Source organism: Tripterygium wilfordii, chromosome 13 (assembly GCF_013401445.1).
Source record: "Tripterygium wilfordii isolate XIE 37 chromosome 13, ASM1340144v1, whole genome shotgun sequence".
Classification (NCBI taxonomy): Eukaryota; Viridiplantae; Streptophyta; class Magnoliopsida; order Celastrales; family Celastraceae; genus Tripterygium; species Tripterygium wilfordii.
Genome location: NC_052244.1, coordinates 59,383 through 76,979, shown reverse-complemented (window position 1 = coordinate 76,979; position 17,597 = coordinate 59,383). Strand labels below are relative to the sequence as shown.

At 38.2% G+C, this 17,597-nt stretch overlaps 3 protein-coding genes across 7 annotated transcripts; 2 read left to right on the top strand and 1 right to left on the bottom strand.

The window, feature by feature from the left end:
• Positions 1 to 385: 385 nt before the first annotated feature.
• Positions 386 to 2,102, top strand: LOC120013140 (probable protein phosphatase 2C 38). Its single transcript, XM_038864833.1, has 4 exons — positions 386 to 707; positions 909 to 1,276; positions 1,472 to 1,708; positions 1,799 to 2,102. Exons 1-4 carry the CDS (start codon positions 407 to 409, stop codon positions 2,024 to 2,026), a joined length of 1,134 nt encoding a protein of 377 aa, XP_038720761.1. The 5' UTR covers positions 386 to 406; the 3' UTR covers positions 2,027 to 2,102.
• A 2,064-nt stretch (positions 2,103 to 4,166) lies between these two features.
• LOC120013138 (protein MODIFIER OF SNC1 11-like) lies at positions 4,167 to 9,031 on the bottom strand. Of its 3 annotated transcripts, none has more exons than XM_038864832.1 (6): positions 8,544 to 9,031; positions 6,122 to 6,202; positions 5,873 to 6,001; positions 5,752 to 5,759; positions 5,541 to 5,605; positions 4,167 to 5,395 (listed from the first exon to the last, which is right to left on the bottom strand). In XM_038864832.1, the coding sequence occupies exons 1-6, from the start codon at positions 8,882 to 8,884 to the stop codon at positions 5,390 to 5,392; spliced, it is 630 nt and encodes a 209-aa protein (XP_038720760.1). In that variant the 5' UTR covers positions 8,885 to 9,031; the 3' UTR covers positions 4,167 to 5,389. The 3 variants fall into 3 exon arrangements, with proteins under 3 accessions (XP_038720760.1, XP_038720758.1, XP_038720759.1); XM_038864830.1 differs by having other exon boundaries at positions 5,541 to 5,608; positions 5,702 to 5,759; positions 8,544 to 9,030; XM_038864831.1 differs by having other exon boundaries at positions 5,702 to 5,759; positions 8,544 to 9,028.
• A 2,430-nt stretch (positions 9,032 to 11,461) lies between these two features.
• On the top strand, positions 11,462 to 17,399 carry LOC120012885 (thylakoid membrane protein TERC, chloroplastic). 3 transcript variants are annotated; one of them, XM_038864433.1, is made up of 14 exons: positions 11,465 to 11,737; positions 11,849 to 11,902; positions 12,264 to 12,448; positions 12,553 to 12,629; positions 13,105 to 13,192; positions 13,332 to 13,412; positions 13,518 to 13,574; positions 14,857 to 14,938; positions 15,397 to 15,446; positions 15,644 to 15,700; positions 15,790 to 15,868; positions 16,133 to 16,191; positions 16,908 to 16,965; positions 17,057 to 17,399. In XM_038864433.1, exons 1-14 carry the CDS (start codon positions 11,590 to 11,592, stop codon positions 17,146 to 17,148), a joined length of 1,167 nt encoding a protein of 388 aa, XP_038720361.1. In that variant the 5' UTR covers positions 11,465 to 11,589; the 3' UTR covers positions 17,149 to 17,399. The 3 variants fall into 3 exon arrangements, 2 of the variants coding, with proteins under 2 accessions (XP_038720362.1, XP_038720361.1); XR_005471302.1 differs by lacking the exon at positions 15,790 to 15,868 and having other exon boundaries at positions 11,462 to 11,737; XM_038864434.1 differs by lacking the exons at positions 16,908 to 16,965; positions 17,057 to 17,399 and adding an exon at positions 16,297 to 16,638 and having other exon boundaries at positions 11,462 to 11,737.
• The last annotated feature ends 198 nt before the right edge of the window (positions 17,400 to 17,597 follow it).

The window sequence follows — 17,597 nt, the reverse complement described above, 5'->3', positions numbered from 1 at the left end:
CTCTATGGACACTTTCCACTTAATTTTGCCCATAACCTTTTCGTCTTTTTTATCTGAACTGTACTCATTATTGGCTTCTGCATTTAGTGGGTATATAGTTACAGAGTTTGTTGCTGTGGGATTAGAGCTTGAGCTCAAACTTGGCGTCTATTTCTCATCTCTTCCCTCAAACAAAAACAAACTATTCCTTCTTGTCCCCATCACCATGTACACTTGTCAGTAGTTAATATTTGCCCATAACATTTTCGCCTTTCTGTGAATTACATTTATTAATTACTTCTGGGTTTTTTCATCGAGTATATATGTTAGTCAGTGAGTCTTGGTTTCATAGATATGTTTTTTTTTTCTGAATCATTTTGAAATGTGAAGAAAATATAAACTTGTAGTATTTCTGTCAAATTCAAAGATGGTTAAGCCTTGTTGGAGACCATTTGTTGATGGAGATGGAAATCGTGCAGGTGGACGAGGTAGCGGGAGGAATGACGGCTTGTTGTGGTATAAGGATTTGGGGAACCATGCTCTGGGGGATTTCTCAATAGCCGTGGTTCAAGCCAATAGCATCTTAGAGGATCAGAGCCAGCTCGAATCAGGGGCCTTAAGTCCCGACAATTCAGGTCCTCGTGGGACCTTTATTGGCGTATATGATGGACATGGAGGACCAGAGGCTTCTCGGTTCATCAATGACAATCTTTTCAGCAATCTTAAGAGTATGTTCTCCTCTTTGTTGCTCTGATATATTTTCAGTTAGTGCTAACGGTCTTGCATGATCTTAATTCGTAAACATTTTGGTGTCTTGTGTGTAATACCTTAACCCTTCTGAAGTCTATATTTTAGATGATACTCTTAGTTTCAACAATCTGGTTATAACCAAATACTAATTTGGACTATTTTGATCAACTGCCATGCAGCATTGGCAGCAGAGCATCAAGAGATATCAGAGAGCATCATCAAGAAGGCTTTTGCTGCAACAGAAGAGGAGTTCCTTTCGCTTGTTAAGACACAATGGCTAAGGAAGGCACGTATGGCATCAGTAGGATCGTGTTGCTTGGTAGGAATAATATGCGATGGATTTCTGTATGTAGCCAATGTTGGAGATTCTCGAGTAGTGTTAGGCAGACTAGAAAGGAGCACCAACGAAGTAACTGCTATGCAATTGTCTTCGGAGCACAATGCAAACATAGAATCCGTAAGAGATGAACTTCAATCTCTGCATCCGAATGATCCTCAGATTGTTGTCTTGAAACACAACGTCTGGCGGGTGAAAGGCCTTATTCAGGTAAAATTCTAAGCCTCTGCCCTTGGTTCATTCGATTTAAGGGCACGTCTATGCGATGCTTACTGGAAACAGAACAGCATAACAATTATGCACATACTCTCAAACGTGAGAGTTCATTTAACTCGATAGAAAATACATACCCTCAAACGTGAGAGTCATGCGCGCCTCAAATTGTTAAAAGTGTTGTCTTTTCAGGTTTCAAGGTCCATCGGGGATGCATATCTAAAGAATGCAGATTTCAATCGAGAACCCCTTCAGTCGAGGTTTAGGCTGCCAGAGCACTTCCAGAAACCAATCCTTGGTTCAGAGCCATCCATATCAGTCCACAAGCTCCACCGAGAAGACCGATTCCTCATTTTTGCTTCTGACGGCCTTTGGGAGCATCTTAGCAACCAGGAAGCTGTTGACATTGTCCAAGCTTACCCGCGAAAGGTAAGTTTCCACCCTCATGATAATGTTTTAGGGGAGGAAGACCTAAGATCGGTGTTTCAAAGCCTGACCATGATTTGTCCCTCGATGCAGGGAGTTGCCCGTAGACTTGTTAAAGCTGCTCTATGTCAAGCAGCCAAGAAAAGAGAGATGAGATATGATGATCTGCAGAAGATCGCTCAAGGAGTCAGAAGACATTTTCATGATGATATTACGGTTATAGTTGTGTTCATTGATTTCCAGCTGATCAAGATGACCCCCAACTGCAGTTTTCCTATTTCAATAAGAGGCTGCGGAGGGGACCGTGCTTCAGATAATTGATTATTCGTTGGTTGCAAAAGCCATTTCCCTTTCATTTCCCATGGGGTACCCGATCCTTTTTCAGAATATGCTTCAAAGAATATTAACCTGTCAAGGCTTGCAATTATCAGTAATCAGTACTCCATGTTAATGACAAGGGATTCCTGAACTTCCAACACCCACAAAAAGAAAAAAAGTGAAATTTAGCCGCCAGAAGAAGCATCAATTAGCGTATGATGTTTTTACCTGCAAAGCCAGAAGCTTGATTCGTCCATTGAGAGCAGAAGGTTCCACCTATGACATCATTTCTAATTGTGATTTTATGTCCAAGTTCCCTAAAGTATCACGTGACATCCCCGTCTGATCAGACTTGATTAAAAGGGCGATTGATGTTATTCCTATTCACATATTGGTTGGTATTGAATTTCGCCATATAACAAATTGCAACAGGCCAATATCACAGCTAAAATTGAGCTACAGTTGATTCTAACGCAATAAAAATCAACTACCGGGATCTGAGTATGGTCAAGAGAAGAGTCGTGAAACCTAAAAGACATGGAGATGAAAATAACAAAAAAAAAATGAACTCCAAATTCCTTTTATAAATTCTATTGGCAAATATTGGCCATAAAAGATTATAGACTTCAAATTATTTACTCAAATTGTCTGAAACAAAGGGCTTTAACCACCAAAAAAATTGTTGCAACAAAGGAGGAAAAAATCAACACTCGAAGTATTCAACACTAATTGACCATTAACATTTGTCCAACCACATATTAATAGTTCTAAATTTTTTTAGGCAATGAAAGCTTTCATTCAGTCCAAACTCTGCAGCACTCTGTTGAGATCCCACATCAGAAAACTAGGAGGACCAAACCTAGCTTATAAGCGCAGACTCTTCCCAACCTACCAGCCAAGGTTTTCATGGGATTCAGCCCATGGGCCTTGGTTACAGCCGGCCCGCAAGGGCGTCGGTTGGGCTTTGGTTGGCAAGGGGGGTTGGTCTGTAGCTGTGGGCCGGTGTGGTTCTCATCATTGGTGCTCTCAAGTGAATCTCGATCTTTCTTCTCTTATTCAATTTTTCTCACTTATGGGCTTTGACTCACTTTTTTCTTAGCTTAGGAAAGAAGGAAGAAGACCATTGATCTTATAATACATCACCGGTGTACTTACTTCAACACAAGAAGCGTGGGCCTCTTCGATAGAAGCACTTTCTTTTCTTAGCCCCGTATCTACTTTTTATTCCCGGAACACTGACTTCACCTTCAAGTTCAGATAGTGAGAGAGTGAAAAAGACGGCACAACGTTGACACTCAATGATGAGAACCAATCATTGGTTCTCAATGAAAGCACCAATGATGAGAACCACACCGGCCCACAGCCACAGACCAACCCCCTTGCCAACCAAAGCCCAACCGACGCCCTTGCGGGCCGGCTGTAACCAAGGCCCATGGGCTGAATCCCATGAAAACCTTGGCTGATAGGTTGGGAAGAGTCTGCGCTTATAAGCTAGGTTTGGTCCTCCTAGTTTTCCGATGTGGGATCTCAACCTTGGGGAGCCGACGTCCACGGCGGCTACGCTCGCCCGACAGACGACAACCCTTTCCCGGACGGTAGCCCTTTCCCGGACGGCAGCCCTCTCCGCAAACGTGAGTGCCTCTCAATGAAAGCACCAATGATGAGAACCACACCGGCCCACAGCCACAGACCAACCCCCCTTGCCAACCAAAGCCCAACCGACGCCCTTGCGGGCCGGCTGTAGCCAAGGTTTTCATGGGATTCAGCCCATGGGCCTTGGTTACAGCCGGCCCGCAAGGGCGTCGGTTGGGCTTTGGTTGACAAGGGGGGTTGGTCTGTGGCTGTGGGCCGGTGTGGTTCTCATCACACTCCCCCACCACCCTCGGAGGCTTCCCATAAACATCTTGCAAGACAAAAATAAAATGAGGGCTCTAAGGAGTCTGGAATTTCACACAACCGTCAAAATTTCAACCACGGGATGGTAAGCACACCTAAAACAAGGGCGAAAAATAAAAGCACACTAGTTGCAGCCACCTTGGGCCCAGCTAGAGGTTGCCAAACGCCAATGGCTCAGAACAAACTCTTGATGCTAGTCCATATAAACATGCACCAACTTAAATAATGCAGCCTTAAGATTGTGCAATATAAAACCCTGAATATGTAAATTTAAAAATAACATAGCTAAACAATAATGTCTGGTCATCAAAAACATCCTCCATTCCCAGTATCTTAAGTTGCAAAACAATCAATACACGCTGTAAGGCCAAGCAAAACAAACAAGCACCAGTAAAGTGTTAACTGATCTCAAAATGCCAACTAAGAATATTAGAAATTCTGAAACGTGATGCTCAGATAATTCCTTCATGAATCCCTACCTTAAGAAATTGACAGTCCCGATAACAACTCTCTCTTTTCTCTGTCTTCCATCTGACATATTTAGTTCTTTACCTTCAATCTATACCACCCCAATCTTTACAAGCATCTTATGATCAAGTGCAGGAGAGCAGTAACAGAAACTAAATACATTGATATGTTCTCAGTCTAACGCAATGTTTCACATGTCCTATCACCTATGGATGAATTGGAGGGAAGAAAGAAGCATGCTTTACAAAGCCTAAATTTGCAGCTACATTCATAAATCCAATTACTGTAGAGCCCTCAACATATGTAAATGCATGTTTACCTTAGTTGAATATTTTCAAGGGTGCCATTATTCCTATGGTAAAAACCATAACCCAAACTGAAAATCGATATGATCATTCTGAGAATCTCAGTGAAATCACTAGCAAATGCCCATTCTTTAATTTAATGAGATCATGAAATGAAAAACCAGCCCATTCAAAATAATATTTTTGATTCAGATATATCTAGATGTCAGACTCAACCTAATCTTGTTGTTTTACACTGAATAATAGTGACGCACCGAATAGACAAAAGGAAGAAAAGTTGTCAATTAGAAACAATTCTTGCATACGAGAAAACTTACACATGCAAACCCCTGCCCGTGCACATGCAAACACAAAATCATGAATATTCACGCGTGCGCGCACAGCAAATTCAGAATTTCTTGAGCACGCACACATACACGCACAGACACATCCTCCCAATGCAGTGAATTCAGAATTTCTAAAGTTTTTAGTAGATTTTGAGATCAGTAAACACCAACAGGTAGTCGCAACCACTCAAGGCGTCACCAGCTAAACTGGTATTAAAGGCTGCACCCTGAAAGGGAATGAACTTTTCATACTCTCCCTCGGAGATGTGCACTAATTACTTATCCAGGAACGGAAGAATAATGCATCAGGAAATTCATGTCAGAATGTAAATGTGGTTATAGAAGAGGCGAGAGAATCACATGCTAATTAGCTAGACCTGCCAAAAGAAACATAAAGTACAATTAAACCAAGTAACCAACCCCAAATAAATAAATAAATAATCTGAAATAAGACGATTATATTAATGAAGGTGATTTCTAACTAAGGTGTTATTGCCAATGCAAACATATCTCAAAACCTACCCAACTACTGTGAAAGAAAACTCTGTTCAGGAACCCGCACCAGCCTTTCCAGCAATCGCTGCTTTCTGCTAAAGAAAAACAAAACATGATTAGCGCTGCAAAAGGCACAACTAGTCTAACCCCAAATATTTCTAATATTAACCCATTAAATATGAACTAACAGGTTCAATATTCCCCTTGCCATTCACATGCGTGAGAGAACTTGTCGGACCTGAAAACCTGGGAAGAAAATGTCAGGTACATCAGCTCTAACTCTCAAGCCAATATGCAAATATTTATAGCCGTCAAATAGAGTTTTCTGCTGATAGGAAGTAGTCAACAGTAATACCGACCTGGCAGTCATTGCTTTCCTCGTCTCCTCTTCAAGTGCATCTAATTTTGGAGCAGCTGCAAATCTGGCAAGGCGGGCTCTCTTCTTTGCTTCTTCACCAGTTGCCACAGATGAAACTGAAAGCCCAAACCTAAAATAAGGAATGAATCAAAAATCATATGCATAAGTAGATTTTTGTAGAAGAATGAAGGAAATCCAAATTCATGAAGCTATATTATACAACAGTGAATTAAACAAAAAAGAATAAAACCTCTCTGCTCTAGCCTTTCTCTTCAGCTCCTCAGATTTTGTCAATGCTTCTGATCCCTGCAGCGTGGGCCCAGTTCCAAACCTACATTAGCATAAGCCCACACATGAGAGACTCATTATGTAAACAAGAAAAGGAGTTGAAATGAAATTAAAATCTCTACGCCCTTCAATGTAATAAACATAAGAAAACAGTAAAATTATGCCTTGGAAATTGTGATAGCTTCTAACATAGGCCATGTCTAAACTTCATATTACATATCAGTCAGCACATGAATGTGGAATTTTCGATGCATACACCTACCACAGAGAGAGAGAGGAGAAGAAGAAGGAAAAAAAAAACGAAAAGCTCATATAGACCGTCTCCAAAACAGTCAACAAAAATGAAATTCACTTCAGCTCAGGTGCGCGTCCACATAACAAGCTAGACTAAAATAAATTAATGGGTTTCTCTTGAAAGCATGGAGCCGTGGAGTAGCTACTACTCAAAAACCTCCTGGCTGTCTCAGCACCGCAGCCTCCTTGATAACTGAGCAGCCATTTAAAGGCCTTAACTGGCGAACTTACTTCCGTAAAAAAAACTGAGTTTCCCTCTCAATGATCAAGCGTATCTGCAGGATTTAACACTATTTTAAAAAGGAATTAAAATATCAATACCCTATGTTTGCTACCATGGTCTTAGCAAGAATTGCTTGAACATGCAAACCCACAATTCCTAGTCTAATTACAAGTTTAGATCAGTTCACTAGATTGAATTTTAGAGAAGTCCTACTCTTTCAACGATATCTCATTTTTTTACATCAGAGGATTGGGAAGAGTTATATGGATTAGTCCAAAAGTTTCTACGAAGCCCAATCTCACACCATCAGCCGAATATTCTAGAAGTTAGAGGAATCCAATGGGTTAAGAGTCTGAAGATATGGTGACTTGAAAGACTTGGTAAAACTTTGATGGTCTACAATCAGGGGAATCAGGCGACAAGTTCAATGAGTTTGGACCTCATGAAGAAACAGAGGGTGAAAAGGAACTTAAGACAATGAAATAAAATGACATTTCTGAGATGTGAAGATGAATAATAATATTTTCATAAGAGAATAGTTTCTATGACATATCACAATTGGGCTTGGGAGAAACTGAGAGCACACATACATGATTTGAGGATTTTTCTTAATGCAAATAATTTGAGAATGGAGTAAAGACATGTAGTTTGAATGGAGGAAAGTTCTTACTATACATTCTTCACTTTCAAGGGAAAAGTTATGAAAGATAAACAAACATCTATATGCATAAACACACAACCATGCACATAGTTCACATCAAGAAAATTTGGCTCTGTCATCTACAATCTTTCAGGCAATTGTCATGCAATAGTTTGCACGCGAAGGTTTCTCAAAAAGCAGAACTGACAAATATTTGACACTCTATTTCCTTCCTAAACATCTTTTATTTCCCTGTTGATGGATAGTTTCCCGTCTTAGTGACGATAAAGGACTCGGGAAAAGCATAAAAACAAAAAAGTATCTGCTGGAGCTGGAAACCTAGCGTAAAGAATGCTTCAACGGTACAACAGAAAGAAATTCTGCCACAATTTTCAAAGGAAAACAGCTTCTTCTTTGCTACATAACCACATGGGAAAATTGTTGAAAATGCATACAAGATGAGGCATAAAATAGAACTCCACTCACATTTTAAAACAACAACAGCAATAACAGCTTGAGAAAGAAATGGAGAGGGTCATACTTAACAGCTTAACTGTTACCACCTAACTATTATATCATTAAAATTGAACATTCGCATGAATAAAATGTACAAATTAATGAGACATAAAACTTCATATTTAAGAGGCTAATTCTTCGAGGCTTAAACAACCCCTAAAATGCCCCTTTGTTCTTTCATCACCCAAAATGCTAGTCTAGAAAAGGCTACTTAACTACACACTAGTTAAGACTTGAGGACATGCTTCTAATCTACCACTCGAATTCATGCAACACAGCTACAAATCAACACAGAACCCCAAAATGCTCCTTGGTAGATATGTAAGTTTCCACTGAGTATAAATATTTCATTAGTAGAACAGCCCACGGGCATAAATATTTTATGCACGATCCAAATAATTCAAGCACTTGATCATTACCCACGGTTCAATGATGCCTGAAGAATCCCGGTCTAATTTTAGATTAAAACCTTATCCTCAACTATTCAAAGATGAGGCAGTATAACAGCCGTCTACAAATTGTTTCTAATATATATAGTAACTTGGTCAAAACCCTAACAATATACAATAAGTTGGTCCAAAACCCTAACAACCGACAGAACAAACAAGAACAAGACCCAAACCCTAGCGTTTCAAATTCAAGAAAAAATTTCAAGTGAACAGGCAAATAGAACCAAACGAAACATGAAGTACAAAATATCAGTGCAAAAACCTTTCTGCACGCGAGTTGCGCTTCTCTTCCTCTGAGAGCATGACTGCCATCCCAAAGCGCTCTGCACGGCGGATCTTCTTCTGAATACTAGAACCCGAAGCATCCGTAGTCCCCACGAGAACAGCTGCTGCGGCTACTGTGGTCTTCAATTCCTGGGCGTTCTTCTTCGGCCCTTCAGAAACGGGATTGGTGGCGTATAGTGCGTTACCGGAAGAGTCTTCGGGCCGATCTAGGCTGGTTGATGGAACGGGCGTTTGGTTCGGGCTTTTACTGCTGTTTTCGTCGTTGTTGCCGTGTTTGGTCGCAGCGTTCGTGAGATCATCAGCGTTTACATTCGCCATCGGGGACGATATATGAAAGCGTAGAGAAAGGGGGCAGAAATATTTGCTTTCGGTTTGCGAATCGGGGGCTTCTGAATTCGCAAACCCTAATATGCATCGTCTGGAAGTCCGTGGGGTTTTCTTTTTTTAAAAGAAAATTAAACCCCAACCCTGCGTGTCATAATAGTAAACGTTTGCACTCTTTTTCTTTTTAAACAAACACAAAGAGCAATAACCCTAGCTAACCAAACACCGCCCTTAAGGACAAAAACATGTTTGATTAACCAGACTTATATACTACACACATTTGAAACAACTGATGTGGGAGATAAACGTTTGCACTCAAATCCTAACAAAAAAAATTACAAAATCAAATAACAAATAACACTAGACAAAAATGAAAAGTAAAAACAACACACGTAGATTATATCAATTATCAAGATCTTCACTTCCACTTCATCAAGAAAAACATCTCCATCAAATCTAAAGCCCCATCATTATGCACCAAATATGTGTGGATGTAATATACCAACAAAATTGATCTTGTGAATAATCCAAGACAGATAGACGAAAATAACTAGTTTTAATCTATATGGGAAATGATGTTAGAACAAAATATATATTGTATACTAAATTTACAAACCAACAAAAAAGTTAAAAATATATATTATAAAATGTGCATGGAGGAGGATGAGATGGTGGTCTCCTCCTAATTTGTACTACAAAACAAACTTTGGTTGAGAAAAATTTGAGGAGTGTGATCGAAGAAGAACTCTTTTTTTCATTAAAAGTTAAATATTACTATAATATAATAACAATAAATGTTAGTGTATTTTTTGAATTTTTTCGGGAATAACTTCTCAAAAATAGGGTTGTACAAAAATGATTGATATAACCAAATCGCAATCGATTGGCTATTTTTAAAAAGTTCATATATTTATTTAAAGAATTGATCAAAAAACCATCGATAACAGAAATAATCGACTGATAGATCAGAAAATGATCGTAATCAACTATTTTCGCCCCTACTAAAAAACCTACTTTCAGTTCAAGTTCAAATAAACTCATGTACAATTATTCGGGTTTTTTTTTCCCTATTGTGGGTATCAGACTAAGACTCTCATACATAATGATGTGAGAACGATGCTGACGCGATGTGAAGTTAAGTTCTGACATAAATTTTTTATTATTTTATACTTGTTGACCTGGATGACACATGTCATGCACTGATAAAATCATAAGAGGGGTCGTAAAGTTATAAAGAAAACTTTCATTGGATTTTTAAAAACTATTTTTAATTTTAAGATAAAAAGCCTTCAACTTCAGAGAAAAACTCATATAATTTCAACTTCAGTGGTGATCGAAATAATCTGTACACTTTCGGATGAGTAATCATTGATACAAAAGAAACACACAAAACATGTTCTTATTGGGCTTGCTACAAATAAACAGAAATGAAAACCCTGATTTGAAATACGAGAGATATTAAAGAATGAGATCCATTTTCCTCAAGTATGACTCGAAACCCATTCAACTCTTTAACTAACAAGGCCTAAGGCCCACACTTTATATTCATGTCCACTATGATCTTCTCGGACTATCCACAAATAGGCTCACGCATCGTCATAGTTATGACAGCTATACACCATACTTTTACTGTTCATATCACGTGCATGAATGGACACCATGTCCATATCATCCTTTATTCAGAAACTTGTCGTCCAATATTTCTCTTCATCTCGGCCTCATCATTTGTTTTAGCCATAATTACCAAAGTCGACCCCAGGGATCAACAAATCATAAGTCTTTCTTCGGCATCAAACTTGCAAGGTTTGTTGCTCCATGCAACCTTGGAACTCGCACATGTCTTTCAAATCATATCACCACATATCATCATAGAGATCTAACCCTATATGGCGTGACATCTTCATTATCTATATAAACTCCTCATTCTCTTACGAGAAGAGAGGTCAACCCGAAACTACTCAGAGACTACACCCTCTTCAACCTAGAGCACTCTTCTACATTCCCTCTCTTTAAACACTTTCTCCACGGGCCTCCCTCCATGGTCGTAGCCACCCTCACTTGCATCCATTGCAACTTTTTTTGACTTTCGCTATTATTGATTTGACCGTCGAGGTCTCTTTGGCCGACACCTACCCGATGCCAAGGTTTTTTTGATTGTCTTCTACTTACTTGTCTTGTATGTTGCTGGTGGCCCATCTTGACTTCTCAACAATTGGAGTTCCTGCAACACCTACAATGACTCAATATATGGACAAAAATAGAACAGGCACAATTCATGCTTTGGGTTTGCGAGTGTGGAGCAAGACGATGAGAGAAATTAAGTTTAAATGGCATCAAAACACAAAATAGCTGCAATTTATAGAATCTTGTCCAAATGTGTTTTTTTTTTTTTTTAAATCCATCCTCTCTATTTATAAGTTTAATTTTTTCTTTTAAAAAAAGGTGCACATGGACAATGAATATAGGCATCTTTCCTAGGCGTGACCAATGCACACGGACTTTCAGCACGACTGGGAAGAGCAGGAGTTATTTATAACTTATAAGTTGATTTAACAGCACCTTAAATTTAAATATGAACATCATTATCCATGACGAATGAACGAAGAAACGGTGTCACACAGGATAAGAAATCTATAATTTTGTTTCGCATCTCCTCCGTCCCTCTTTCTCTCATCTCTTGAGTTCAGTTTCCGAAGTCGATGGCCATGACTTTAGGGTTTATTCAATCTGATGCAGTTTTAGTCAGGGCTTCACGCATCTCATCGTCACTCTTGCCATCATCTATCAGGCCTCGAAAGTGTATTGGGGTTCAATTCTCCCCCGCTCAAATCCCAACCTTCCACGCAGGTCATCTATTCCTCTTTCCCTGTATATGTACGCTCTTTAGTCTTGTTTGATATATCTATTCACTTTATCGTCGACCTGAGCGATGTTGCGCGTTACTGGCTCTGGTTGCAGCAAGTAGTGGCGCTCCTAGTCGCATGTGTTCACCAATTGCCTTCTCCAGATCAGGTATTGACAACTAATTGCAGTGCTGAGCTAATTTAGCAAATCAACCATGCTCGATTGTTGTTGATGACGATTTTACCTCCTAAAGAAAGTAAAACTAATAATGCATTGGGAGTCGTTAGTAGTTTGGATAAGCTTCTAGTATCCTCTTGCTGATTAATTTCGAAGGAATACCTTTTCGATCTACAACGTCGTAACTTGTAGGCAATGCACATTACTCTCTTCGTTCCCACTCTCCCCTTCCTCTAACACTGAGTCACTGATTTATTAAACATGAAAAATTTGGAAATGGTGATACAGATTATCCATTGCATTCTTTCCCTCCTCCTTCTCTAAATAATTAAGTGGTCCAATGGAAGTGCAGAAGGTGAGGAGATGGGTTCTCAGGAACATTATGAGAATGAGGAAGTCAGCACAACCGGTTCTCAGACACATGAAGCTAGTGTCAGAGGCAGCACATTTCATGCTTCACATTCCGCTGATAAAGCACAGGAAAAACCTCAGGGATATAAAACTAGTACTTCATCTATTAAAGCTGTTGCTTTTTGCGTGAGTACCTCTCTGCTTGTAATGTTTTTTGTATTTTAATCTATTTTTTCTATTATTATTTGTATAAAGAAGTTTAAAACCAATGTAGTCATTGGCTCTTGTAGGTGTGCACTGCTGTGGCTTTCGGCATTGGTGTGGGATTGAAAGATGGAGTAGATAAGGCATCTGAGTTTTTTGCTGGGTATGAAAACTTTTCTATTGTTAAATTGTTACTTTGATTTTTTTAACAATCATAGTTAATAAAAGAAACAAAACTTTCTCCTTGTTTTAAGAGTCTTGTTTGTAGGATTACTGAAATCCATGAATAAAGAGAAATCAGAATATGACATTGTATGGGCCAAACAATGGTTAATATAATTGCACATTTTGTGCTTTTGAAAATAGCCATTTATGTTATTGCATTATGCAGCCTCATAACTCATGGGCATGAATAATTTTACGAGTTCATGGATGTTGACAATAAAGGTAAACAACTTCCCTACACAAAGCTCCCGTAGTGGGTGGGCCCGGGGACAGGCAAGATGCATGAAGCCTTCTCCCGCATAATTTTACTAGTTCATGGATCCTTACAATAGAAAAATTATATATGGTTTCTATCTTCTTTCTTTTTTAACTTCAGATTAGATCTCCATGATGGCTTTTGTGGATAATTTTAGGTATATACTGGAGCAAAGCCTGTCAGTGGATAATCTATTTGTCTTCGTTCTAGTTTTCAAGTATTTCAAAGTTCCACTCATGTACCAGGTGTGCACAAAGCATTTTATCTTCCAAGTATATGTTAGCATTATGATGATGTCAATTTGTCTCATTTCTGTGCTACTGGATTGACTCTGGAAAAATCAATTAATCTCAATGAAATGTAATACGATAGTTTGTTGCGTAGAATCGGGTACTTTTGTATGGGATTGCTGGTGCAATCATCTTTCGGTTGTCATTGATACTACTTGGAACGGCTACCCTTCAGGTAACTAACAAATCGAGAAAAAAAATCTGTTTGCTTATCTTTGTTTGTTATTTTAGCTTCTTTATGCTTTTTATGAAAATGTTGACATTTCCTTTTCCTTCTTAGAGTTTTGAGGCGGTTAACCTGGCATTGGCTGCTATTCTCCTATATTCATCTTTCAAGGTGACACGTCTTATTGGTGCAATGCCTGTTTTTAATTAAAATTTTCTGTGATTTTTTTTTTGACTGGGTTTGTAGTATGATTATACTCGACACACTATGTCTACAAAAATAACATTTGGAGACCAGCTTTTACTCGAATTGCCAAGTATCAAGTCCATACTTGAGCATTAATCAACTGATGGTGGGTCTAGAGACCATGTGCGTTGTGGGAACCAAGCTGGAAAATGGCATTGCTTATGGTGGTGTTGTATGGATGTGTAACGATTTTCCTTTTTGGAGTTTTTTTCCCTTTTTTCTGTTGTTGTGGGGGGCACACTAAATTTGATTTAATGATCTATGCCTAATCTTTCAATTTTAACTTTTTAAATTCGAGGAGGATGTAATCAATATGATTAAAGCTGGTTAGATGATGTGCAAGAGTGCTTATGAAGTTCTGTATGGCTGAAGGTTCCTCATAAGCTAAAGAGTAAATTGTATATGTTTGCTGTATGCTCCACAGTGATGCACTGCACATAATGTTGGGCAGTTAAAAACATGCTTAAATGAAATGTAATATAAATGACAATGTTGCTTTGGATGTATGGTATCAGAAGATAACATATTCAATTTAGGGTAGGTGTTTCACCGATAAAAAAATTGAATGTAAGAAAATAGTTTAAACTGATTTAGGCATTTACAACATATAGATGTTGGTGCAGCGACACTGGAAGTTGATAAAATGCAAGTGGAGATACTAAAAAGAGAACAAGGTGGCCAAAGAGGACATGGGGTGATGAAAAGGGACATGAATTCTATAGGTTTGCTGGAGTAGTTTTAGGTCAGAACAAATGGTGAAATGGATTAGAACCATTCTTAGATGGATTCTTGTAATGGACCCTTTGCTCCCTGCGCAGAACAGACAAAAAATCCTTGATCTCCCCACTTACAAAAATAGTCTACAATTTGAAACTTCTACATTTTTGAAATGCTAGTATAGTATTCCATATTATTTTCTTAAGAGAGGCTTTGGCTCCTGAATTTCTCTGTAATTGATTCAGAAAGATGCTATTTTAGGTTTTCAAATTTGTTATGAAGTATCATTTCCTTGGCACTTACAGGATAGCTTAGATGCATGTTCATGACTAGCTGTCCCCCAAAATAGTGTTGCATGTTCATGACTAGCTGTCCCCCAAAATAGTGTAGTAGCACATGTGGAAATCTTTAATTATTACTTTTTACTAAATTTATATTTGATTTTCTTTATAGTTTGATATTGGCATACATATTTATTTTTTGGCTGTAGCTATTTGGTGGTGAAGAAGATGAAACTGACCTATCAAACAACTTCATTGTGAGGACATGCCAGAGATTTATTCCAGTCACATGTAATATTCTGCTTTTGCATACATTCCCAATCTATCATTCTGATCTTTTATGCATCTGAAGGTAATTACTCAATCACGATTTGTTAATATTCTTTCGACTATATCAAGGTGTAGTGCTGTTTATATCTGACACCAACTCGAGTTTGGGGCTGAGCTTTGTGCAAAAAGAGATCTAAATTATATGTCCATTTTTATGGAATGTTTGTGTTTTGAATTGCTTGTTCTAATATTAGTATAGCTTAAAAACCAGTATAAGGCATATTCTGTTGACTCGTAGGCCTTCAAAAGGTGAATACTGTCACGGTACTAGCTATGCTCTAGTATTTACTTGGGATTAATATGCATGATAGTACGTGAAATGAAAGTTCTAGATTTTTAATCTAAGCTAATGTCTTAGCTTAATTATATTGCACTTGCTGATATGTGAACTATCTAATTTATTTAATCTAATTCTTCAGCTACTTACGATGGCAATCGATTTGTAACAAAGCAGGATGGCTTGTGGAAAGTAAGTAATGGTCAAGAGCATGTTAGCATTTCAGTTTGCATGTTTATACTTTAAATGTTATCGTGTCAGCAAAAAAGATACGGGCTTTACTCTTTTATTTTTTCTGCTTCATATGAAATTTTATGGATTTTGAAGCCCATTTACTGTGTCAAATTAATCTTACTTCGTCTCTAACAGGCTTGAAACATTTTGGGCAGGCCACACCTTTACTTCTCACAGTAGCAGTTATTGAGCTCAGTGATATTGCATTTGCTGTAGGTCCTCTATGTTCTCTGTGATTAGCACTCAACACATATATATTAACCAAGCATTCTGATGGTGACATATTCTTTATTTTATTTAGGTTGATTCAATACCCGCTGTTTTTGGTGTTACTCGGGATCCTTTCATAGTTTTCTCTTCTAATCTCTTTGCCATTTTAGGTAATCTTTGTTTGAGCTTAATATGAACTTTTTTGTATTCACTCTAGCACTAAATTTATTTCTTAAGTTGGTTGTTGATTGGGATAAGGTACTGAATTCATTTATAGAAGTTGCATGTTATCCTCTTTCAGTCCCCTCTGCATTTTTGATTGGATCATGAATGCATTACATGTGAAGGCTTGGATGATGATGATGGCTTTGAGGTTTGGTGTGAACATAGAGTATATCATGGAGGCTTGACTCTTGTACTTCTGTTTATTGCAGGTCTAAGGTCACTTTACACACTCATTTCTGAGAGCATGGCAGAGTTGAAATATTTGCAGGTGAATTTTATTCTTTCTTTAATTAAGATATACTTTACTTCTCTTAAGTTTTGCCACAAGAATTAGGTTTTTTTTTTCCCCTCCATTGAATGGAATTACACGCAGTGTGCGGGCTCTCGTAGTGGTGGGTTTGGGAAGGGCAAAAGTACAGGGTCCGATGCTCGCAGTTTGGAGAGGCTGTTTCCCTAGTTGGACTTGCAGCACCTGGGTTACAGTGGAGTAACTTTCTCCATTTTGGGAAAAAGAAAGTGATGCTTGGTACAGACTTAAGTGCGCTGCCAGATTTATCATTTTTCAAATTTGAGCCAGCACCACACTAACTATAAATGAAACCATGAACCTAGCTCACTCAAAATGTGACTACTGTTTAAGATATAATTGTCAGTATACATCTGAGAACCAAGATAATTGTCCATTGACCTATTAATGTGATTATTCCAGCTATATTTAGTAGTGTATACGAAAATATTATAGTGGGGATTTGCACTATGTTGGTTACTTTCTGGCGTTGATTATTTTGATAATAGAGATTGATGTCCTACATTGCTTATTGCATAAATATCCTGAGCTGAAGTTGAATCGAACAAGATCCGTTTCTATGGTGCAGCTGTATCATGTCAAGACTTAAATTTTACAGTTGAATTGTAACTTTTCATATAATATCTTTTAGATAGATGCGTATGGTACTGATAAATTCAGTCTCTCTCTCTCATTAGCCCTCCATTGCTGTTGTTCTTGGCTTCATTGGAAGTAAGATGATCTTGGATTTCTTTGGTGAGTATCTCTTATAGTCATTGCCTTTATTGAGTGAACCTCCATTTCTCAATTTAAGAGGGTGATGAGAATATTCCAACCTTCGCTGCAGGGTTCCATATATCGACTGAAGCATCACTTGGTATTGTAGCAACAACTCTTAGTGCTGGGATCCTGCTTAGTTTAATGAAGCCATCTGATTAGTTGGAAAAGCAATTGGAGCAAAGGGGTGGTGAAAAGTTGGTGTTCAACATGTGTTGTTTGGTACAATTCGGGCAATTAAGTTGTTGCTGTTCCTGCAGCAATTGTTTGACAATAGAAAAAGAAAAGATTTTGCAATTGTATTGTGCTTCTTGTTACTGTGGTAACCCATGGATGCTTAAATGTTATGCTACTGAGTTTAGGTGAAGATCAACAAAAAATAAAATAGCTGATATGTTACTTTGCTCTTTTTATTTGGAATCTACTAAGGCTACCTCTCTTTTTGGTAAATTTTGTCACGTATGCTTTCTACACTACTGAGGTCCTCTTGGTCATGTGGTTTTAGATAACATTCATCTACTTGGATTATCGGTATTCATGACAGTATTAGAGCATAAAATGTGTACTAGTCTGAAAAGAAAGATTAATTATTTTCTTGTGCATGTTCCAGG